Source organism: Leucoraja erinacea, chromosome 1 (assembly GCF_028641065.1).
Source record: "Leucoraja erinacea ecotype New England chromosome 1, Leri_hhj_1, whole genome shotgun sequence".
Lineage (NCBI taxonomy): Eukaryota > Metazoa > Chordata > Chondrichthyes > Rajiformes > Rajidae > Leucoraja > Leucoraja erinaceus.
Window position 1 is genome coordinate 151,762,356 of NC_073377.1, and position 26,050 is coordinate 151,788,405.

General features: G+C 42.4%; 1 protein-coding gene across 3 annotated transcripts in view; it reads left to right on the top strand.

The window, feature by feature from the left end:
* rapgef2b (Rap guanine nucleotide exchange factor 2b) overlaps positions 1 to 26,050 on the top strand; it is a 301,306-nt gene that overhangs the window by 78,681 nt on the left and 196,575 nt on the right. For all 3 annotated transcript variants that reach the window (XM_055645980.1, XM_055645960.1, XM_055645969.1), the window contains exons 2-4: positions 4,355 to 4,425; positions 11,397 to 11,453; positions 14,477 to 14,560. In XM_055645980.1, the coding sequence (XP_055501955.1) occupies positions 4,355 to 4,425; positions 11,397 to 11,453; positions 14,477 to 14,560 (212 nt within the window). The remainder of the gene's footprint in view (positions 1 to 4,354; positions 4,426 to 11,396; positions 11,454 to 14,476; positions 14,561 to 26,050) is intronic.

The window sequence follows — 26,050 nt, forward strand, 5'->3', positions numbered from 1 at the left end:
TGATTAAAGTGGTTCATCAGGTTGTCTTCACTTCCCATTCACATCTCCAATTGCTCCAGCCGCTTAAGTAATCCACTATTGACATCCCCATTGTTGTAGGGCCCTGTTCTAAATTTCAGTCTCTCTCCGCTGTAAAATGCGTATCATTGATTCTCTAATATGTAGCTTCTTTCTTGCAACATCATGTTTGAATGTCGAAAATCAGGCTTACGCTCAAGTAGCAACATTGAAACCATTTTGAGCAAAATGACAATCAGCATAGTTTGTGATTGTTGAGACGGTCCTCATCGACTTCAAAAAAGACATAAATTGCTGGAGTAACTCAGCAGGCAGCATCTCTGAAGAACATTGATAGGTGACAGACGAAATGTGCAGGAAGGAACTGCAGTTGCTGGTTTAAATCAAAAATAGATGGTTTAAAATGAAGATAGACATTTGGGGTTGGGACTTCAGACTGATTGGGGGAGTGGTGGTAGTGGGTGGGGAAAAATTCTGGAAACGAGGATGGGCAGAACAAAACCTCACAAGACATACTAGATCACCCGGTTGCTAACCACTTTAACTCCCCTTTATATACTGACCTTTCTGTTCTGGGCTTCCTCCATTGCCAGAGTGAGGCCATGCACAAACTGGAGCAACACCTTGTATTTCACCTGGGTGTCTTATAACCCAATGGTATGAACATTTAATTCTCTAATTTTAAGTGAACTTATCAAAACACTCCTTCTCCCCTTTCTTCCATGTGCTCTACCTTAACTTGCACCTATTTCACCCCTCCCCCTTCCATCTACATTCCTACCTCTGGCTTCACGATTTGCACACTTTTGTTCTTATCTCACACCTTCAGTCTTTTCATGCTGGCCTTTGTCCAACCATCTGCTGATCCGAAACCCCCTTCACATGTATCCATCTATAACTTGACAGGCTTTAGTCTGTCAAACCAGTCTTTTCACCCTTCCCCATCACAATCAGTCTAAAGAAGGGTTCCAACCCAAAACGTCGCCTATCCATGTTCTCCAGAGATGCTGCTTGACCCGCTGAGTTAATCCAGCACTATGTCTTTTTTTGTAAACCAGCATCTACAATTTCTTTTTTCTTCATCGCCTTCACTTGCTCTGAAACCTTTTGGTTGGTTGACCATATTAGTTTTCTACAATGCTGCTCTTCTGTAATTTTTTTTAAAGTTCAATAGACAATAGACAATCTCCGTCTCTTGGTTCCATTCTTATTAAAATCAAGTCAAAAAGTCACCTAAATGGCTTATTTGTCTACTGTCCAATATTATCTGCAGAATTCCACAGGAATTTAGTTTCAGCTTCTTTTCATTCCTGAGTTGGATCTTGGCAACCATAATGGAATAGGTACTGCTATGTGTGAAGGTTACAGTTCTAAATCATCACCATCTCTCTTGCATACTCTGTTTTCTGCATTTTTCCGGCTCCTTGCCACATTTTCAGACAGTGAGCTACAGTTTGAACTAATTAAATACTAAGGTGACGAAAGCTTTTGTTGGACCCTAGTGATTTATTCCAGTACCTCCCAGGAACAAACTCCACCCACCCCATCTGCATGTGTTCTGTTTGTAGCCAAATCATATGCATTAGTCATTTTTGTTATTTTACACCCAAGCAAGTCTCCGGCTCCATATTGTCTTCAGCCTCTTATTAAATGCCCCATTCCCACTCTATCAAACTATCATTCATGCTTTTGCTTCAATCACTGTTTTGTATTCAAATACTGTCCCATTTGACCTTCCATTTTTCATTCTTAATAAATTTGAGTCTTCTAATTCTTTGTTATTCATGGCCTATTTTGACTTCCCATTTATCTATGAACCCTAGGTAGACACAAAAAGCTGGATTAACTCAGCAGGACAATCAGCATCTCTGGAGAAAATGAATGGGTGACGTTACGGGCTGAGATCCTCCTTCAGCTGTCCTATTTTGGCCTCTGATCCACTGATGACTTAATTTTACAATTTGTTGATCAACCTCGTATCCTCTGAGAAATCTGCGTTTCTCAAATTCTGCCTTTGTTGTGCACTTCTCTGGTTTGATCTTCATTTAGTTCCTGAGCTCTTTATTTTTCTTTTTAAAGATGCTTTAAATCATATATTTGGTTACTTGTCCTAATGTCTCTTTCCTTAGCTGAGTGTGATTTGTTTTCTGATTGCGTGTCTGTGAAGATCCATAAGGTGTAATAAAATAAGGGCACTATACAAATGTTATTTGAAAGAGTTGAACTGTGAGATTAGTGGTTTAGGTGGTATCTAATGATATCTTGATGAATGACCAACCCATTTTAGTTTTATCTTATTAAAACTTTTTTAAATCGGAATTTATTAAAATGGTGCAGCTCAAAGTTTGATGTGTTGTAGTGAATATTATGTTGTCAGTAGGATTTTGTGATGCTGCACATTTGAACATTAAACAATACTTGAAATTTGAAGTGTTGCTGTAAATTTTTGATTAGCTTTTTTTGTATTGGAAGCAATCATAGATTTCTAGTATAATTAATGACTACGTGAATATGAAGGCGTTTAACTTGAAAACTAAGACTTGCTATGTTGGGCTCAGAGTTCAGTTGGGTGCTTGCAATAATGTTATTCTGTAGGCCAGGTGGTTGTGATGTAAAGCCTCTCGGCTTTAGTTTCAGGTACAAATTCCTCTCCTGAATAAAAAGGCTTTGTTCCTACAAGAATTATTCCCTTGTTTCAAACAACTACCTAGATTTCTGATGTGCTAGAACTCCTGAATTGCTGTTTTTCAGACTATTTCTTTATTTAGTCTTTGACGACGAAATGTGAAAATATGCAGATGTTGAATGCCTTGAGTTTATACATGAAAGCACCAAGGCAAATTCCTTGTATGTGAATACTTGGCCATTAAACTTACTTACTTACTTAAAGTAAGTCATTCCGTGATTCGTTACTCGCACCCTCTTTATTTGAATAGCATTCTTCCCTCAAGACAGGTTTAATATCAGTTTTCTTAAATAGGATACAGTTAACCTATATCCACAAAAATATTTGAATATATTGTGTAAATTCAAACGTGTTTATTTTTAAAGTATCTTCTATTGTTATATATATCTTCCAATTGTTTAGAATAGCTCAGAAACTAGTGGGATGCCAGATAGAGTTGCAGTTGTGAAAAACACAATGTTTGTTGACATGGTTATTTTATCAATTTCATTTAGTTATTTTTAAATAGTTCATAGTCATGTCTTTGCCGTGATGGGGTGTGATGTGCTGGCTGTGGTTTGTGTGTTCCATAGGACATTCAGCCAATCACTGTGGACCAAGTTCTAGGCTTTTGGGAAGTTGCAGTGATTCCTGGGCTCATTTTATGACGGTGGTGCCACATCAGTCACTGTGCTGGGTCTCTGGATGCGGAGTATTGTAGCAAAGTCCAGGATTGCTGGGATTCCCCATCATTCTTGTTTTGAAAGTTTACATTGAAGATCCACATTTCCGACCATATAAAGCCACAAAAACATTTGCCCTTTCCTGATCCCATTCATTTTTTTTAAAAGTACACGTTGAACATCCACATTTCCATATAAAGACATTAAAGCAATTGGCCTTTGGTAATCTATTCATTTAAATTACTTAAAAGAACATTTTCCTTGTGTTTGTTTTTAATGATTACATAATATGCATTTTAATAAACTCTTATAGTTTTGCAGTTTTAGTTTCATTTTTAATAAAACACACAATTTTTGAATAATGTTTAAATATTTCAGAACATTAGAACCAGTTAAAAACCTGTATTCCTTGGCAGTTTAGAGTGATGCTAAAACTCTGACACCAACTTTGCCACCTTTCAAAGCCTGAAGCCAATGTTCAGTCGAGGCCTTGAGAATCCAATGCCCTGCAAAAATCCACTTATGTATCTGTATTAAATAAGTGCAGGTCTGGGGAGAGCATATACAACACCTCTGATGGTGAAGGCTGGGTAACAACAAGATTTGACTGTTATCTTTGCTTCAAACTTCCCACCATTTCCATATACTAACCTTGGGACGATTCCTGGTATTTTTTATAAAATTCAAAAAGATTCTTGCAGTACTGGAAATATTTTGTTTCGAATGATCAAAGTAATGTAATTTATAGGAAAACATTTTCTAATCTTTTTTGTGGAGTATAATTGTCCCTTGATTGTAGGAAATGTGGACATTCAATTGGAATTTTAAAAATAGTTAGAGTTCCATTTACTATGTAATTTTCCCAAAGTATAATCTCTTCATATCAACTTTTAATGAATGAATAATGCCAACACAATATTTTTCATGTAGCTCATGATATTTTGGTAAGATAATATTGAATAATTAATTTGTACTATTGTTCTTGCAGGATTTGGAGATAGTTTATTCGTATCTTCATGGAATGGAAGCACTGTCAAACTTGAGAGAACATCAATTGAGGTAAGAATGTCATTTAAAGATGATGTTTACTTTTTTTATCCACTGCAAGACTTTTTACCCATTTTACTGCAGTTCCTTCATCAATAAAGGAAAGAAACTTAAAGCACACGGCATTGGGGGTTCAGTATTGATGTGGATAGAGAACTGGCTGGCAAACAGGAAGCAAAGAGGAGTAAACGGGTCCTTTTCACAATGGCAGGCAGTGACTAGTGGGGTACCGCAAGGCTCAGTGCTGGGACCCCAGCTATTTACAATATATATATTAATGATCTGGATGAGGGAATTGAAGGCAATATCTCCAAGTTTGTGGATGACACTAAGCTTGGGGGCAGTGTTAGCTGTGAGGAGGATGCTAGGAGACTGCAAGGTGACTTGGATAGGCTGTGTGAGTGGGAAAATGTTTGGCAGATGCAGTATAATTTGGATAAATGTGAGGTTATCCATTTTGGTGGCAAAAACAGGAAAGCAGACTATTATCTAAATGGTGGCCGACTAGGAAAAGGGGGAGATGCAGCGAGACCTGGGTGTCATGGTACACCAGTCATTGAAAGTAGGCATGCAGGTGCAGCAGGCGGTGAAGAAAGCGAATGGTATGTTAGCTTTCATAGCAAAAGGATTTGAGTATAGCAGGGAGGTTCTACTTCAGTTGTACAGGGTCTTGGTGAGACCACACCTGGAGTATTGCATACAGTTTTGGACTCCAAATCTGAGGAAGGACATTATTGCCATAGAGGGAGTGCAGAGAAGGTTCACCAGACTGATTCCTGGGATGTCAGGACTGTCTTATGAAGAAAGACTGGATAGACTTGGTTTATACTCTCTAGAATTTAGGAGATTGAGAGGGGATCTTATAGAAACTTACAAAATTCTTGGACAGGCTAGATGCAGGCAGATTGCTCCCGATGTTGGGGAAGTCCAGGACAAGGGGTCACAGCGTAAGGATAAGGGGGAAATCCTTTAAAACCGAGATGAGAAAAACTTTTTTCATACAGAGAGTGGTGAATCTCTGGAACTCTCTGCCACAGAGGGTAGTTGAGGCCAGTTCATTGGCTATATTTAAGAGGGAGTTAGATGTGGCCCTTGTGGCTAAGGGGATCAGAGGGTATGGAGAGAAGGCAGGTACGGGATACTGAGTTGGATGATCAGCCATGATCATATTGAATGGCGGTGCAGGCTCGAAGGGCCGAATGGCCTACTCCTGCACCTAATTTCTATGTTTCTATGTAATAAAGAAGCTGATTTTCCTCTTAAACATTTCAATAAATTGCTTTCTTGCGATGATATTCAAAAAATATTTAAGTGAAATGATATCTTGTACTGTTGTATTTTCTTAATACCACAAAGAACGCATATGAATTTTAGCATATGAAGCTTCTCAACAAGTTTTGTATCTGACATTGACTGTTGGAAGTTAGCCAGATTTGGAAGCTGATATTTATGAAAATAGTTGTAGCTTGGCAACTATAAAATTATTGCATGTGTTGTGGAAGCTCTGTTCTTTTGGTGGCTGTAGACCAGGCACGTGCCGTGAGTAATTACTCAGGGTAGGCACTCAGTCGGCTTAAAAAAAAACTTTTAAACCGCGCATGCGCAGATTGCTCTCTCCGTAAAAATAAAAAATAAAAACCAAAAACAGTAACAAATCAATTTGCCCAAGGCTTCCTAGTCTCCTTTATTCTGAATTACTGAATGGGTGGGTGGGGTAGATTAATGGCAGGTGGAGAGATGGTGGGAAAAACGGGAGTACAGGAAAAAGTTTAATCAGTTGTCATCTTATTGAAAGACAACACTTGTTCAAGGGACCAATTGGGGGGAGAGTTCCTTTCACAGCGTGTGGAGAGTCTGTGCCAGAGATAAAGTTGCGTGGAGAACAGGAATGTTGAGAAGGAGGGGTCAGGGATAATGCCAGTAACTCACTCACTCACCGCTGCCGCAGCTCTCCGGGCGCGAAGCCACGCACTGTAGCCGGGGATAGAAGCAGCCCGGGGAGCTGCGAGCGGCCGCCGGGACCCGACAGCAGAACTGGCTGCCACTTCAGCGCCTTCTGCCGGCCTGCTCACCTTTGGCAGTGCTCTCCGTCTGAACACCTCTCACCTGTCGCTTGCTCATGTCAGCGGCTTCCTGCAAATCCTTAAATTCCTGAGTAACCTCAATCGCGCTGTCGGAATTTAAGGACATGAGTGGCAGGAGAGAGGTTTTTAAAAACATCACCAAGAAATGTACTTATCACATCATTGGTACACGAGCTCCATTCTTCTCTCCCTGTTTCCTTATACACTTAAAATAATGCCAATCCATAATTGAAAATCCCACCAAGAAACTAGCGCTGCATTTGCGCAGTAGGATGCTGAGCATGCACAGTGCTGCAAAGGCAGAATTTCAGCTGCCTTCAGCCCCGATTGAAAGTGACGGCTTCCAGCAGCACTGACGACACGTGGGCTGCACAGACCTTCCCGTGTTACAAGCGCTGCGGATGAAAGGCATGGAGAATTATGCCTACTTTAGAGATCGATCCCTTAGATATTCATAATTCTCCCATGCCTTTACTATTTATATTTAGTAATTACTATGTTATAATTTTAGTCGGGGTAGGCAGTGCCTACCTTTCCTATCCTGACAGCACGTGCCTGCTGTAGACGTATGGGATTTTCAGCATTTGCAGGTCACATTTTGTTATTAGCAAAACATCATGAAAAGAAAAAAATGGTGCTTCTGCAAAACTCAATTTCCGCCTTTCCATGGTTCATAATCATTAGTTTCTTGATATATGGATTTTTTAAGCAATTTGGTGCAGTTCTTTTGATACAAATATCATTTCCCTTGTGTTTGTGTGTGTGTGTGTGTGTGCAGGGGCAAAAATAGCTTCAAATCTGGGGGACACACACAATTTCTTGGTGGCCCCACATGCTTGCACACGTTCGCACACACAAGGCTTTGGGTGGGCCCTGTGGACGGTAACATTGGGAGCTGACCTGCTTGGTGACCGACACCAAACTCCAGCAACAGCAGCTTCGTCTGCCCTGAATCGTGGGGCTTGAATCGGCCCGTTCGACGGCTTGGCTTAAAATCGTCCGTGGGATCTTCCATCGCCTGGCAGGGGCTTCAACACCGGGAGCCTCGATTGCCTCGACACAGCAGTTTGACTGCCTGACCGAGGGTCGATGGAAGATCCTGAGGCCCACGCTGGTTGATGAAAGGCCCCACGAACGGGCCGATTCACCCCTTAGAAAGCGTCTGATACCCACTTGAATCTTTCAAATGCTACAATGTGATAAATAACACTTAAACAAATAAAACTGAATCAAATAAAGGCAAACAGAAGAACCAACCTTGGAGGGGAGAGAGAGAGAAAGATGGGGAAAAAATACCAAATAAAGTGAGTGACCGTGAATGAGGGACTTACCTGCAAGCTAGCCTGTCAGCCCTTAATGACCTAACTCGTTTAAATCCAATGCCCGTTTAAATCTTTCCAATCCACCAATACATCCAATTAGCTCAAATGGTAATTGTACCCACAGAGAAATTCTTAAAACAGTCTGATGTGGGTACAATTGTGGGGCATCGTATTATCACATTGTGTTAATACGATGTTAAAAGTGACATTTAACAAACGCTTAACAGTGACCGAATCAAGTGATAAACGACTCCAATCGCTCGAGTATTGTATGTCTGTCGAATGTATGAGCATGGGGGGGGGGGGGTTTATCCCCCACCTCTCAAAACATGGGGGTTTTGTTCTCTCAATGTGTGGATTGTTTTCTTGCTGACATTGATATTGTCTCTCGGCTCAAGTCATCACTTTTAAAACATCGGGTGGGGAGACACAATTTCCTGGACTTTACTCACACTCGCCTTTACTCACACTCACAGGGACTATCACCTCTGCTCACTAGGGTTCTCACACACACACACACTCCCTCTACTTGCTTTAAAAACGCTATGGACACTGACAAGGCCCCGGCCCATTCAACTGCACCACTGATCAACATGATCTTAAATGATCATGCTCTGGCATCAATTTCCTCTTCTGTCCAGTTTCCCTTAACCACAAATTCCCCTATTTAAAAAAACAAATAATCTACTTGTTCTTTAAATTCATCCAATGACCTAGCCCCTGCATTCCTCTGGAGTATTCTGGAGATATGCCACTCTGTGTAAGAATATGTTAAGTTTCAAATGAATGTCCCCTATCTAGTAACGATGTTGCTTTGTTCAATTTGATACCGCCAGTGGAAATATCTTGACATCTACCCTTAGGATTCAATATGTTTCAATGGGAAGCACCCTCACTCTTCTGAATTCCAAAAAATATGCCCCTTCATCTCAGAAGTTAACCAAGTGAATCTCTTTATGAATACCTCCAATACATTTTTTTTACATTTTTATATGGGGAAATCAAATCAGTGCACGTAACTCCATACGTGACTGCACTAATACCTTTAACAATATTTCTGCATGCTTTTATCCTTATCTGCCTAATCTTTAACGAATTGTGAACATGGAACACTTAGATCCTCTTAACTTTGCGTATGTGCAATATTTTCCCATTTAGATAATCTTTAGATTTCTCTTCCCTGGTACATGACCTCATGTTTTCCTATGTCAAATTCTCTTCAAATCCTTCCTTTTGCCTTTATGGCAAGAGCCATTTTCATTTAGTTGGAGAAAAATTTGTAATTAATGTTTTGACATGGTATCATAGTAGGTTTGTTCTATGTTATTAAATTTGAATTGCATGTAATTATTCCCATGGTAGAGACAAAATGCTGGAGTAACTCAGTGGGACAGGCAGTATCTCTGGAGAGAAGGAATGGCCAACGTTTCGGGTCGAGACCCTTCTTCAGACTGATGTCAGGGGAGTGGGCGGGACAGAGATAGAATGTAGTTGTAGACAGTAAGTAGTGGGAGAACTGGGAAGTGGGAGGGGATGGAAAGAGAGGGAAAGCAAGGACTGTTTGAAGTTAGAGAAGTCAATGTTCATACTGCTGGGGTGCAAGCTAGCCAAGCAAAATATGAGGTGATGTTTCTCCAACTTGCACTGGGCCTCACTCTGACAATGGAGGAGGCCCGGGATAGAAGGGTCAGATTGGGAATGGGAGGGGAAGTTAAAGTGCTGAGTAACCAGGAGACCAGGTAACAATCGTTGAGCCTGCATTTGGTCTTGTCAATGTACAAGAGTTGACACCTGGAACAGGGGATATAGTAGATGAGGTTGGAAGAGGTGCAAGTGAACCCCTGCCTCACCTGAAAAGACAGTTGGGGTCCTTGCATGGAGTAGAGGGGGGGGAGGTAAAGAGACAGGTGTTGCATCTCCTGCAGTTGCAGGGAAAAGTACCTGGGGAGGGGGTGGTTTGGGTGGGAAGGGACCAGTTAACTAGGGAGTTGCGGAGGGAACGGTCTCTGCTGAAAGCAGAAAGGGGTGGAGATGGGAAGATGTGGCCAGTAGTAGGATCCTGTTGGAGGTGGCGAAAATGTTGGAGGATTATATGCTGTATGTGGCGGCTGATGGGGTGGAAGGTGGGGACAAGGGGGACTTTGACCTTGTTACGAATGGGGGAAGGGCCAGCAAGAGCGGAGCTGCGGGATATCGAGGAGACCTTAGTGAGAGCCTCATCTATATTGGAAGAGGGGAACCTCCATTTCCTAAAGAATGAGAACATCTCCGATGCCCTCGTGTGGAAAACCTCATCCTGGTGCAGAAGCGTTGTAGACGAGGAATTGGAAGCTGGGGATAGAGTCCTTACAGGAAGCAGGGTGGGAAGAAGTGTAGTCTTATTAACTATGGGAGTCAGTGGGTTTGTAGTAGATGTCAGTCAATAGTCCGTCTCCTGTGATGGAGATGGTGAGATCTAGAAACGGTTGGGAGATGTCGGAGACGGTCCAAGTGAATATGAGTGCAGGATGGAAATTGGTGGTGAAGCTGAGAATTCCCATGACAGGGTTTATTTAGAAGATCATGCAGGGCGTTTCTTGGTGTTTTCTTTCATTTAGCATTCTCTTTAGTGGAAATATAACTTTTTACAGGTCTTGTAAATTGACTAATGAATGATCTGCAATTGTTGTTAAGTTTAAAACTTTACAATAGGGAGACATAAGAGACTGCAGAGGCGGTAATCTAGAGCAAAAACAATGCTGCTGAAGGAACATCCGTGGGTCAGGCAACATATGTGGAGGCAAAGGATTACTGGGTCCAGGTGGACATCCTGCATCAGGAGTTTGGTGTAGCTTGGGAGTAGGCTAGTATAACAGTATAAGGGAGGACTCCAAACAGAAGTTGGTGGTCTGAATATTTTGAGAATGTGGCATCATTCTATTGGTATCTAAAGATGGGAAGGTAAATTATGACTTTTTTTGAATCTTTTGATGGGATAAAATGAGGTTTTATCCAGCTGGGCAAATGGTCTAATATGTTTTGTTTCTGGGATGTTTATTTCTTAGCTTAATTTTATGAAGTTGTCTGCTGTTATTTATTATGTTTCCTTGTCTTCAGTGTTTTCATATTTTCTGCTTGAGTATTTCAATATTTTTGCATATGTTCTTTTAATTTATATTGACTCACTTGAATGATATTTTGTATTTTTTAATGTATTGTTCAATTTCTGTCTGTTACACAATCTAACTATCAAGCATGTTTGATCTCTCAGCACACTTTCTGGAGTAGTTGTTCTTTCTGAGTTTTGTTTGTTCATTAATATAGATCGAGCATTATCTGTCTTAAATAAATTAAACAAATAATCTTATTTAATCTTTGTTCATTTTTCCAGAAAGGGCATAAATCACAAATACAAAATAGTGATTAGTCTTTTGTAAATGTGATTGATCTAAGTATTTGTACCTTTGTTTATTTGGGCCTCCAACTTTTACATTTTTATGTTTGGTAATTATTGCATGAGAAATTAATAAAAAATTAAAAAATCACTATCAGTATTTGGCAAAGAAAAGGGACCAATGTGTTTATTTTTCTGTTACAGATTAATGTGTGAAACTGTCAGATATGAACGGCATGAGGCAAATGAGGTCCTATACTAGTAAGTGAATGCATTTGTTTTTTCAAATATTAACATTAGATTGGTTGTCTGAGTAATGGAGAAAAATCCTCATGGTGCAGCAATATTCCATAAATAGAGCACAGATCTTCAATGTGATTGATGAAGCTCAGTTCTATCAGTTGAAATTGGTTTTTTTGGTCAAGAAAATTGTAATAGCAATGATAAAATAAATAAAGAAAGTGAATGGCATGTTGGCCTTTATAACAAGAGGAATCGAATATAGGAGCAAAGAGGTCCTTCTGCAGTTGTACCGAGCCCTAGTGAGACCACACCTGGAGTATTGTGTGCAGTTTTGGTCCCCTAATTTGAGGAAGGACATTCTTGCTATTGAGGAAGTGCAGCGTAGGTTTACAAGGTTAATTCCCGGGATGGCGGGACTGTCATATGCTGAAAGAATGGAGCAGCTGGGCTAGTACACTGGAGTTTGAAAGGATGAGAGGGGATCTTATTGAAACATAAGATTGTTAAGGGTTTGGACACGCTAGAGGCAGGAAACATGTTCCCGATGTTGGGGGAGTCCAGAACCAAGGGCCACAGTTTAAGAATAAGGAGTAACCCATTTAGAACGGAGACAAGGAAACACTTTTTCTCACAGAGAGTGGTGAGTCTGTGGAATTCTCTGCCTCAGAGGGCAGGTTCTCTGGAGGCAGGTTCTCTGGATGCTTTCAAGAGAGAGCTAGATAGGGCTCTTAAAAATAGCGGAGTCAGGAGATATGGGGAGAGGGCAGGAACGGGGTACTGATTGGGGAATGATCAGCCATGATCACATTGAATGACGGCGCTGGCTCGAAGGGCCTACTCCTGCACCTATTGTCTATTGTCTATTGAGGTATTTTGTGCCATAAACAAAATCACCTATCTTCCCATCCAAAGTGTAGCGAGTGCCAAATAATCTAAATCTGAAAACAGATGTAGCATGTTTAACCCCAATTTATCCCTAATTATCTGTAGTTCATCTTTGCAGAGATTTTATAATATACACGTTACTAAATTTATTTTAAAATAAATCTAGACATATTCAGGAAAGTTAACACAGGTCCACCGTTGATTTTCTGGCGGCCGAGATACGGTCCTGCAAAGTCTGCCTTGGATGTCGGGCTATGGGAATGGATCTGCCGGCTCTGGTTGGGCCGGATTTTTATAGCCCGGGCTGCAGGGGGCAAATTTGACCTGCAGATCGGCCGCAGGTCCCGATGAGGTCTAGATCGGCTGCCTCACCCGGCCTAGGCGCCACATTTTTGGAGGGTGTGCTCGTAATTTTGTCTGGATTAAAGGAGGTTTCAGACCACCAGTTGCCAGAAAATCATGGTGGACCTGTATAAAGTCAGGGAATTGGGGTTAAAGAGGAAAGTTGTTGGAGTCGGGTTGCAGTTGCAAGATGATCTTGATTTTTAATGCAAAGATTTTGTTCTTATGCAATTCTTAAATGTTATTTTTATTGTATGGTAATTACAAAAGATAGTCAAATTCAAGTCTGTAAGTGGAATTTGTTGAGTACGGTTATTTCTCTGATGTATGTTCAGTGGCCTAGATAGTGTGGCTCTCTAGTGCCATCATAGGTAGGTCAGTGTAATTGCAGCAATTTCATGAAAAAAATCATATGCTGGATGTGTTCCGAGGAATGAGATCAGTGATGGAATCAATGCTAAAAAGGCCCATTATAAAACTATATTATATAAATGTGTTAATGACAGTGGCATAGTGTTGTGAATCTGGTACAAAACCTTGCCTTACCAACCGTGCTGCAGACCTGATGTGAACTCTAGCCTTTCCCCATCTGCTGCATGCAGCTGTGCCAAATCGCTGGTGCAGATTTTTGCCCTCTGCTGGTGCTCTTGCTGTAATGAAGAGCCCACTGCTTGGTATGGAGAAGATTGCTTGTGAGTGAGGGTGTTGGGTGGGTCAAGACAAGCTGAGCAGCAGCTTAGTGCAGCAAATACAGGCCAGGGGGTGCACTGCTGCCAAAGTGAGACCTGTTGGAGGTGATAGAAGCTGCTTTTTTCTCCCTATTTGTTTGGTTACAAAGCTTTCCCTAGGCTTGAGTTTTCTCTGTGCTAACAAACATCCGTAAGAGTGGTTGCTGGGCATTGAACTTGTATTCATTGAGTGTAGCCAAACAAAGAGAAGTGGACATAGTAACTATACATAGTTACTATACACAGTATCTACAGGTATATTAATCTTCTAACGCATTGAACAGGAGGTACTGAGTGAAACTGCAGGATCTGGCTAGTCTGTCAAGGAGGGGCTGCTGGTTCCCAGTGATGTCCGGAATTAGTGTTGGTCAGGGTGCATTACTGAGCCCCACATCTGTAGCTCATCTATATCTCTCTCCGCCCAATACCAGTCCTCACAGGAAACATCTTGACATTGAACATTGAACAGGGATTTGTGCCAAGGTCACAGCACAGCAACACCTATTGGCAGGAGTTCTTGTTAGGTTTACAGCAAAACCTGAGACTGGCTTGTTAAAAGTATAACTGGTGGGGAATGATGTGGAATGGCGGGGTATGACAGAATGCAAAGTATTTAACATTGATAAATATGATTCTTGCTATATTTATTGGCAAGCTGGGAATGTGTTTCATCAATTGCAAATTTGAAAGCAAAATATTGCAGATAATGTAAATCTGGTTAAAAAATGAAAATGCTGGAAATACTTGGTAAGTTACGTATCATCTGTGAAAATTCCACAGATGCTTGGTCTACTGAATGTTTCCAACATTTTTTGTTTTTATAATGTTTTTATTTGTTTTAATTATGTTGTAAATTGTTTATTTCATTAAAAAAATACTAATCATACATTATGCTAATTGATTAAAACACCAAATGCATTTAAAATAATTAGGCACGCTGTGTGATAATAATATACAAAACCTTATGTAAATCCGTGTTAATAAACCTACAGAACCAATAAGTTTATATGTCGGTGCAGTTAATTTTGTTAGAGCATATTCCCATTGTGTGTTTATGTGTTATTTTTTTTCTTCTCTCTATCCTAGCCCTGATGATATTGGAACCTGTTGGTACATACTCTTGTCTGGTTCCGTATTTATCAAAGAGTCTATGTTTCTTCCCAGAAGCAGGTATGTTTTCAATAAACAAACTTGGATATGCATGTTTTATATAGAGCATTAGTTGTGTGAAATGTAATGTTATAATTGTTATGTATGTTGTGACAATTAATCCTAACATCTGGGTTTTGTTGTGTACTTGCTCATTATGACAATGTGAGTGCCTACAGTAGGAATAATTTACAGTAGCCATTACCCTACAAACAAATATTTGGGATTGTTAGCCACTTAGCATCAACTTTCTCACAAGGACTATATTTAATTTTAGCACTTTATGTAAAACATAATTTCGGTAGATTATTGGGCGGAGAATTTGACATACAGATTGCATATATGTAAGATATTATTTAAATTAATACACCCTGGCAAAAATAGTCTCAGAGTTGATAATGAACCCTTGGAAGAAAGTTTTAAAAGAATTATTGTTCATTCACTCTCAAAAGACCAACAGGGAGACAGAAGCACATATATACACTAGAAGTTTAAAACTATGTGAATCAGGATTCTGCCACATCTACGCTATGAAAGGTGTAGGAAGGAACTGCAGGTGCTGGTTTAAACCGAAGATAGACACAAAAAGCTGGAGTAACTCAGCGGGTTAGGCAGCATATCTGGAGAAAAGGAGTAGGTGGCGTTTCGGGTCGAGACCCTTCTTCAGACCTGAAGAATTAGTGACACTGAAGAAGGGTCTCGACCCGAAACGTCACCTATTCCTTTTCTCCAGCTTTTTGCGTCCTACTCTATGAAAGGTCTTGATTTCCAGAACTCTTTGAGGATGGTGTACCATTTAATTTATAAATTAATTTGCTAATGAGGACTAGGTTTGCCATTCTGCCAGTTAGTTAACAAATTTAATATCTTACATTTGAGCAAATAATGCTATATCCATAAAAGGTAGAGTGTTGCAATCTTTATTAAACATTATTGTGAAACAATTCCCCTGGATGACTCTACTACTTTCAATTAATGTTCCTTCACTGAAAAATAAACCAGGACATTTGGGGAAATGTTTGAATGGGTACTCAGATGAGAGATGGCTAACTACCTGCAGAAAAAGAACAAATGCTGATTCACAGCTGTAATTTCATCTCAGCCAAGCCCAATGAATTAAAGTTATATTCGAATACTGTTGGAAGAGAGACAGAGGCAAGAAGGTAGACACAAACTGCTGGAGTAATTCAGCGGGACAGGCAGTATCTATGGAGAGAAGGAATGGGTGAAGAATAGCAAGAATATTTTTTACATTTAAACTGAAAATACTAAACAGTATTGTGAGTTGTATTGTTGAAGATTAATGCAGCACAAAATTAATCAAATTTTCCTGACTCAGTAACCCACTTTCTAACCATGAAGAACTGTATACTAAATGACCCCAGCTCCCCGTTTCCCCAAATCTAACTGATTCCCAAAGGCTTAGATCTAAAATGTTGTTCATCTCATGACATGGATTTTTTTTGCAGAGCTTGAAGAAATTAGTGCATACAATCACGTTGCAAAGTAAACCTTGGATTTGTAAAACACCTTTATTTTGTCAGTGGTGTGTGATCAAAACTCACCAAACTCCAAACTATGAACAATAACAGCCTATTGCATTTTATCTTTATTTATTGTGGATATATATGGTCTATATATATAGACACACTGAACTTTTATCTCCTGTTCTGTATTATGTTTACATATTCTGTTGTCCTGCAGCAAGCAAGAATTTCATTGTCCTACCTGGGATACATGACAATAAAACTCTCTTGACTCTTGACTTGACTTGGACTTAAGGGAAAAAAGAGCTACGTTAAATTTAGTTGCGTCTGGTTGGATAACTATGGTAGGGTGAAGACTATTCCATGCTTTAATTATGCGGGGGAACTCCATGGAGCAGCCAGCATCTCTGGATAGAAGAAATTGGGTGACGTTTCGGGTAGAGACCCTTCTTTAGACTCACGCTGGTTTTAGTGTTTTTTAATTTTAATTTAATTTTAAAGAAACAGCGCGGAAACAGGCCCTTCGGCCCACAGAGTCCATGCCGACCATTGATCACCCTGTACACTAGTTCTATTCCACACATTAACGACATAAGTCAAGAGTCAAGAATGTTTTATTCTCTCACATCCCAGTTAGAACAATGAAATCCTAACTTGCAGCAGCACAACAGAATATGTAAACATAGTACTCTGTAAACAATGTTATAAATGAGAAAACAAAGCAGTGTATATTTATATATGAATATATAACTATAACGTATGCAGCGTCTCGACGTCGTAAGCAGCGTCTTGACGGCGTACGCCTAGCGCGTGGCGTTGCGCGATGACGTCGGGCCGCCCCCCCTTGCAACCGCGCGTTGCAGGAACAGACCCAACGGGTCTGCACTTGGTCTTATATATGTGTATATATGTATGTGTGTGTGTGTGTGCAATACATATATATACCCACACACACACAATTTCCCTCCTGGGATTAATAAAGTTCTATTGTACAGTATCGTGTGTGTAGGAAGGAACTGCAGATGCTGGTTTAAACCGAATATAGACACAAAAAGCTGGAATAACTCAACAGGTCAGACAGAATCTCTGAACAAAAGGAAAATATTACGTTTTGGGTTGGGTCTGAAATAGGTTCCTGCACACCTTTAGAATGTGGAAGGAAACAAGAGCACTTGGAGAAAACCCATGTGATCAAAGGGAAAAGGAGCAAACTCCATACAGACAGCACCCATATTCAGGATCAATTCCGGGTCTCTGGCACTTTTAGGCAGCAACTTTATGGCCAATGTACTTACTCCATAGTCTGGAACTGAATTAAAACGTACAGTAGCTGTAAAAGGGGACATAGCGTGACAGAGATTTAAGACTGAAAATAGATAGTTTTTTTTTTTTTTATTAACCAAAGTTATCAACGTTTTTTTTTGTGTGTTGGAAAACAAAATATAGTGGCACAGCTAGTAGACTTGCTGCCTCACACGCCAGAGATCTGTGTTCGATCCTGTCCTTGGGTACTGTCTGTGTTGAATATGCACATTCTCCCTGCAAGCGTGTGAGTTTCCTCCCACATCCCAAAGACGCATTGGCTTTGTAGGTTAACATGGTATGTGAAGCGATCGCCAAGTCTGCGCTTGGTCTCACCGAGATTGATCATCCGCTGAATAATCCAAACACATTTTTGTTTTGAAGTGGAAAGAAATAATAGAAATTACATTCATTGCAACATGTAAAAAGAGTTGAGATACTGTATTATAATTTTGCTGCATGTCATTGTACAAGATACAAGATAAGTAAGTTAATTGTCACGTGTGCCAGATGGCACAGTGAAATGAATTCCCATACAGCCATACAATAAAAATAAACAGGACTCAACACACTATAGAATTTAACACAAAACATCCCCACACAGCAGAACCAAAGTTTCCCCCTGTGTGGGAAGGCACCAAAGTCAGTCTCTTTCCTCCACTGTTCCCCGTGGTCAGGGTCTCCCCAAGCCCTCCGCAGTTGCAGCTACGGGCGGCCCGATGTCCAGGACCGCACGCCGGGATGATACCAGTCCGACGTCGGGGCTGCGGGACGTCCTCAGCGGCGTGGACACCAGAGTCGGCGCCCTCCTACTGGAGTCGGCGGCTTCCAAGGTCCGTAGGCCGCACCGGGTGGAGACTGCTGCTGGAGACCGTCTACAAGGCGCCCCAGGACTCCTCGGTGTTGTTCAGCGCCGCCCGCGTTGGAAGCTCTCCGCACCAGAGCTCCACGATGTTGGAGCAACGGCCCAACGCTCCGGAGCTCCAAACGGCGACCCAGGTAGGCATCGCCCGCTCCGTGGTGACTCCAGCGCTGCGCCGCCGCTGTAGCAGCCCTGGTCCGGTTCCCGGTCCCCGGCAGGAAAGGCCGCTCCGATCCAGCTGGTAGGCCGCGAGGTGGGGGGCGAGGACGCGACTCGGAGAAGTAGTCGCGCCCCCGCCAGGAAGAGACTGGGAGACGGTTTCCCCCTTACCCTGCCCCCCTCCCCCACATAGAAAAGTAAAGGTTTCCCCCTAAAACAGACTTAAGACTAACTAAAAATAATAAAAAAGATAGAAATTACATACAGGCTGTAGGTAGAGGCTGCTGCAAGGGCAGCGCCCCTAGAGTTCCCCATTGTGGTATATATCATGTCTTGATTGGTGAATCTGTTTAGTTTGTGACTTTATTTGAAGCAGAAATAATATGTGAATGCTTCATTGAGCATAATTCCGACTGGTAACTACGCACTCGTCCGAGCATATTATCGCACGTGTCATGCAAGCCGTCTTAATTGACCACCTAAACTGTCATTTGGCAACCTAAAAAGCTGCCTAGGTTGCCCAGCTGGAAACAGAAAAAAAAGTGGGAGCCCTGCAAAGGATCATTCATTAAAACAAATGACCTGAATGTCTTCTGTTAAATTTATTGTATAATGTGCATGACAAATAGAACTATTCTTTGAGACTGAAGGAAAATTTGTTGATCTTTGACTCATGGTATCCTGTAGCCAAGTAGGCACAGAAAAAAATAGTGGAAAAGTGTTTTTTGTTTTCAAAGGAATTCAGAGCAAAATATTATGAAGTAGAAATTGCAATGGTCAAACATCCTTTGATAAATTACTTACATTGTAACATCAACTTGATTAGTGATTAACTTCATTGATATTTACATAATGTTATGATCACTCCATTTTCCATACAAATTTGAGGAGATTGAAATGGAGGAAAGTTGATGGCACTGAATGACATCTTTACAAACTTGAGTCTTTAAAGGGCCTGTCCCACTTGGCGATTTGTACCTAATAAAAATATTCATCACTTCTGGTGAGGCAAATGAAACGTGTAGATTTAATGCTTAAAGCTGGAAATATTGCCCATTAAAGATATGGAAGTATTGCCATAAGGGTAGGACTGGACAATGTTATAGGACAGAGACCGAGCGGTACATGTACATTGTTCCCTGAAAATTGGGACATATGGAGTGAGGGTGCAGTAAGAGGCATTTGACATGCTTGCCTTCATTAGTCAGAGCACTGAGTACAGGAATCAGGACATTATATCATAGCTGTACAAGTTGTTGGTCAAATTGCACTTATGCTCAGTTCAGATCGCTCAGCTGTAGGCAGGATGTCATAAAGCTGGAAAAGGTGCAGAAAAGATTCACGAGGATGTTATTGGGACTGGAGGGCATGTGTTATAAGGGGAGGTTGGATAGTTGAGGATTTTTTTCCCCAGGAGCATAGGAGGCTGGAGGGTGAATTTACAGAGATATATAATATGAGGGTATAGATCAGGTGAATGGTCGCAGTTGTTTTCCCAGGATAGGGGAGTCAAATACAAGAGGGCATACCTTCTGAACCTTCTGAATTTTGTTGTCGGCATATCGCCAACTTTGGACAATCTTATATTTTTATCAAGCCAATTAATCAAGCCCATTAACCTACAAACCTGTACGTCTTTGGAATGTGGGAGGAAACCAAAGATCTCGGAGAAAACCCACGCAGTTCACGGGGAGAAAGTACAAACTCCATACAGACAGCACCCCTAGTCGGGATCGAACCTGGGTCCCTGGCGCTGCATTTTGCTGTCAGGCAGCAACTCTACCGCTGTGCCACCCGTGAAGTTCAATCTGAGAGGAACGATGTGCCAGGGAACTGTGATGCCGCTTCTGAACAGAGGATGGTGGATAGATGGAACGAGCTGCCAGAGAACACAGTGGAGGGGGGTACTATTTCAACATTTAAACTTTAAATTTTAAAGGATACTTGGATGCAGTGATATGGGCCAAAAACATCCCAGTTGTTGTCTCACCCGCTGAGTTCTTCCAGCACCTTGTGTTTTGCTGAAGATTCCGGCATCTGCAATCTCTTATGATTCCATTGTAAATAGTTAATTAGGTGGTTCATAGTAACTTGCCTTCCAGAGTAGGTGGTAATTACTATATGGAGGAAATGAGTCAGTGCATAGGCAATCAAGGTGTGACTTAGTGGGGCTGAGGGACAAAGGAGGTATTTTTTGTCCTTGAGACTCTTGAAAGGCGCCCATAAAAATAAATTTATTACTTGAAATTGGAGAATTAATTGTTCCCACTGTTGCAGAATATTAGGTGCTGTTCTTCCAGTTTACACATGGCCTCGCTCTGGCAGAGGCTGAGGGCAATCCTTTGTCCCCATCTGTCAATGACCCTCCTCACCTGTATCCACCTATCATCAGGCTTTCTCCCACCCTCTCCTCTCTTTTCCAGCTTTCACACATTCAGTGTAAAGAAGGGTCGTAACCCAAAAAAAATGTCTGTCCATTCTTTCCACATATGCTACCTGATCCCCTGAGTTTGATATAGAGTCCTACAGCATGGAAACAGGCTGTTCAGCCCAATTTGTCTATGCCGTTCGAGATGACATTAATATTAGCCCTATTTGCCATTGCCTGGCCCATGTCTCTATAAACCCTTTCTAATCAATCAATCAGTTTTATTCATCACTTGCAGATAAAGTGCAAGTGAAATGAATTTGCCAGCAGCGGTACATTGAAAAAGAACACACAAAAACACTATAAAAATTTCCACCACAGCATTCATCACTGCGGTGGAAGGCACAAAATTTGGCCAGTCCTCCTCCATTTTCCCCCGTGGTCGGGACCTCAACCATTTGCAGCCGCCACTACGGGCATCCAGATGAGTGCAAGTCAAGGTAAGTCCTGAAACAGTGCCTCCCCCACCGGAGACCCGCGGCTTCAAGATGGTGTAGGCTGGCGGTCGAAGATTTAAAGTTCCCACCGTGCCGCAGCCAGAAGCACCGCAGACTGCAGGGCCGGCGGTCGAAGCTCCCCTGCAGGGGTCCCCGGCAAGGGATCCCGCTCCTGATGGTAAGTTGCCGCCGCGCCCGCGGTAGAAGTAGGCCGCGGGGCCGGCGGTGGGAGCTTCTTCTTCCTGGTCCCCAACGAGGAATCCCAGGCTGCGGACACCGCGCCAGCTGGAGCTCTGCAGACCACGGCTGCAGGCTGCCGCGGGCCAATGAAACGGAGCGCTCCCCTCCAGCAAGCACCGGCGAAGGCTCGCCGGCTCCACGCCGAGAGTCTGTGCTGCGTCCGCGGCTGAAGCCCCAGGCGCGTCTCCGTGAAAGGCTGCACCGTTCCTTGCTGTTAGGCCATGGGGGAGGCGGCATGGAAAAAGTCGCCTCTCTGTGGAGGAGGTGACCGAAGCGGTTTCCCCCTTACCCCCCCACACCACTCCCCACACAAGACACACAAAGAAACATTAAAAACATACATTAAAACATACTAAAAAAACAAAAAAAGTAGATAGACACACGCTGCAGGCGGGGCTGCCGGCCTGCAGTGCTCCCACCGACCACAAATTCCATCCATGTGCCTGTCCATATGACTTAAATGGTGTTATTGTACCTGCCTTAACTACCTCCTCTGGCAGCGTGTTCCATGTACTAACCACCCTCTGTGCCTTCTAGTTCTTGATTCCCCTACACTGGGGAAAAAAAGACGCTGTGCAATGATCCTATCTATTTCCCCTCCTGATTTTATACACCTCTATAAGATCACCCCTCGGCCTCCTGAGCTCCAAGGAATAAAGCTAAACCTGCCCAACCCCTTCCTATAGCTCAGGCCTTCAAATCTTCGTAAATCTTTGTTGCCCTGTTTATAGCTTAATGGCATCTTTCCGATGGAAAGTGACCAAAACATGACACAATACTCCTTATGCGACTTGTACAATTGTAACAATGTCCCAACTTCTATATTTAGTTCCCTGACTGGATAAGGCCATGTGCCAAATGCCGCCCTACAACCTGCGATGCCACTTTCAGGCAACTGTATACTTGTACTCTTAAATCCCTCTGTTCTACAACACCCCCATGTTCTTAAACAGTCTATAATGGTAGAGCCCGACCATATACTGAGATGGTCCTGCCCTGGTTTAAGCTCCCAGAATGTAACACTTCTCATTTGCTGTTCCTTGGCCCTGATAATCAAGATCCTGCTGTAATTCTTGATCACTGTCTATGATACCAGTTATTGTGACAACATTTACGAAGTTACTAATCATGCGTTGTACATTCTCATCAAAGTTGTTGGTAGAGATGACAATCAGCTAGGGGCCCAGCACCGATCCCTGAGGTACGCCAATGATTACAGGCCTCAAGTCTAAAAAAACAACCTTTCAACACCATGGAACACAAAGTGCTGGAGTAACTCAGTAGGTCAGGCAACATCTCTGGAGAACAAGGATAGGTGAAATTTCGGATCGGGATTTCTTCAGATGCTATTAAATCTCTGACCCGAAGGGTCACCTATCCATGTTTTCCAAAGATGCTGCCTAACTTTTTTTGGACACAGAGAGTGGTGAATCTCTGGAACTCTCTGCCACAGAGGGTAGTTGAGGCCAGTGATGCATTGGCTATATTGGTAAGAGGGAGTTAGATGTGGCCCTTGTGGCTAAGGGGATCAGGGGGGTATTGTATGGAGAGAAGGCAGGTACGGGATACTGAGTTGGATGATCAGCCATGATCATATTGAATGGCGGTGCAGGCTGCTGAAGGGCTGGACCTCCTCCCTGTAGGCCAGCTCATCGTTGTTGCTGAAATGGCCTACTCCTGCACCTAAAGAGGTTTAACCTCACAGACTATGTTCTATGTTTTCTAACCTGCTGAGTTACTCCAGCCCTTTGTATTCTTTGTGTATTAATCAGCATCTACAGTTCCGTGCTTCCGGCTTTTAACACCATCTTCTTTTTCCAACCATAAAACTAATTCTCAATGATTCAATGGTACTTTATTGTCACTAGTGCAGTGAAATTCCTTTTTTGTACACAAAATCTTACGATACACAAGCACAATCATAGGGTTACACAGCGTGGAAGCAGGCCCTTCGGCCCAACATGCCCCATCTACACGTCCCACCTGCCTGCATTTGATACATATCCTTCCAAACCTATCCAATCCATGTACCTTTCCAAATGCTTTTTCAATATTGTAATAGTACCTGTTTCAATTACCTCCTCTGGCAGTTCGTTCCATATACCTACCACCTTTTCTTTAAAAAAAAGTTGCCCCTCAGGTTCCTATTAAATCTTTCCCCGTGACCTTAAACCCATGTCCTTTGATTCTTAATTCCCCTACTCTTGATAAAAGACTGAGCATTTACCCTATCTATTCCCCTCTTGATCTTATGCACCTCTGTATGATCACCCATCATCCTTCTGTGCTACAAGGAATCAAGTTCTAGCCTGCTTAACCTCTCCCTATAGCTCAGGCCCTCGAGTCCTGGTAACATCCTTGTAAATCTTGTCTGCACCCTTTCTAGCTAAACACATCTTTCCAGAACACAATACTCCAAATATGGCTTCAACAATGTTCTGTACAACAGGAACAAGACCTTCCAACTTCTATACTCACTGCTCTGACTGATGAAGACCAATGTGCTGAAAGCCTTCTTGATCACCCTATCTACCTGTAAGATACTTTCAAGGAACTATATACCTCTATCCCTAGATCCCTCTGCTCTGCTTGCCCACTCCAACCAACATACCCCTTGTATTTAAGTACAAGAGTATGTATAGTAGATTACACTGAAGCAGTACTTAAGAGCCGCTATGTTTCTGGCACCATCATGCATCCTTTAAGTTGAAAGTTCTTAAAAATATAGAGTCTTAACTTGGTCTTAAAAGTCCTTAATCAATACAATACAACACAATACAATACAATTTATTTGTTGTCATTTGAACCCAGAGGTTCAAACAAAATTTGGTTTCTGCAGTCATACAAACAAGAAGAAGAACCAAGACACAACACAATTTACACGAACATCCATCACAGTGAATCTCCTCCTCACTGTGATGGAAGGCAAAGTCTTATCTCTCCCCTGCACTCCTCGTTCTCCTCCCGATGTCAGAGTCAAAGCCCCCGGCGGGCGATGGTAAATAAGTCCCGCAGCAATTATAAAGCCGCGCCAGGTGATGCAAGGCCGCGCTCCGGGTCTTGGTGTTGGAGCCCCCGGCGTGCGCTAACAAGTCCCGCGGCCATTTAAAGCCGCGCCGGGTGATGTAAGGCCCTGCTCCAGGTCATCCTCAACCCCGCAACTCGGGCGGGAGAAGTTGCCGTTGCGGAAGCCCCGAAAAGCGGTCTCCCAGCAGGGACCCACGGGCTCCCTGTGTCACCGTCCACTGGGCCGGCGGCTGGAGCCTCCGAATCTCCTGGGCCCGCCGCAGCAGCGCGCCACCTCCGCTCCTCCCGCTCCGAACTTGGCCAGCCCCGTGACGGTAAGTAGGTCCGCAGCTCCGCGACAGGAGCCCCAGGTCGTTCCGGTTGGAGGCCGCTCCACGGTGCTCGGCCCCAACGACAACGGAGACCTGACAGAGAAAAAGGTTGGGTTCTCCGTGCAGGGGAAAGATTTTAAAAAGTTTCCCCACCCCACACACATACCCAGTTTAAAAAAAATAAAAACTACATACAAAACGAGACAAAACCCCCCCAAAAAAACCAACAACAGACGGACTGCAGAGGCCGCTGCGACGTGAGTCGCGCCGCCTAACCGATCTATGCGGTGACACTGGGTCGAGTTGCAGGGATATCAGTTGATGGCCTCCACCGCCACTTCTGCATCTAGTTAGATAACTCTGGCTGGATCCCATGTGATCTAACCTGCCTGAACAGCCCTCCATGCAGCACCTTATCAAAGGCTTTGCTGAAATCCATATATATAAACTATAACTGCTACTCTGCCCTCATTTGCTACTTCTTCAAAAAACAAGCAAATCCGTGAGACTTGATCTCCCACACGTAAAACCATGCTGACTATCCCAAATTCATTTCTGTCCTTCCCTTTAGAATGATCTCCAATAACTTTCCAACCACAGATGTTAGGCTTACTGGTTTACAAGATACCAGGTTTTTCTTTGCAGCCCTGAAATAGAGCCACAACATTAGCCATCCTCCAGTCCTCTGGCACCTCACTCATGTCTAATGATGATTTGTGTATCTCAATCACGACTCCTGCAATTTACTCTCTTGCTTTCCACAGTGCCTTGGATATACCTGATCAGGTCCGATAAATTTATCTACCTTCATACTTTTTAGGATATCCAGAACTTCCTTGACTCTAATATGAACGGTCCACAAGTCATTATGATTAACTTTCCCAAGATTTCTTGTCCACATCTTTCTCTGTAGTAAAAACTGAGGAGAAAAATGTATTGAGGACTTTTCGCATCTCCTGTGGCTCCGCACATGAATGACCACTTTAGTGAGAATGACGTGTTCTCTCTTTAGTTACACTTTTCACATTAATATACATAAATACTCTTTGGATTCTCTTTATTCTTACCTATCAGAGCTATCACACCCTTTTTGACCTCCTAATTCTCATCTTAAGTATTCTTCTCAATCCCCTAAACATCTCCAGGGATATGTTTGATGCTAGCTGCCAATATCTGACCCATGCCTCTCTCTTCCCAAATGGAGCCTCAATTTCTGTTCCGTCAACATTTTGTTCTATATTTCAGTAAGGAAACAAGT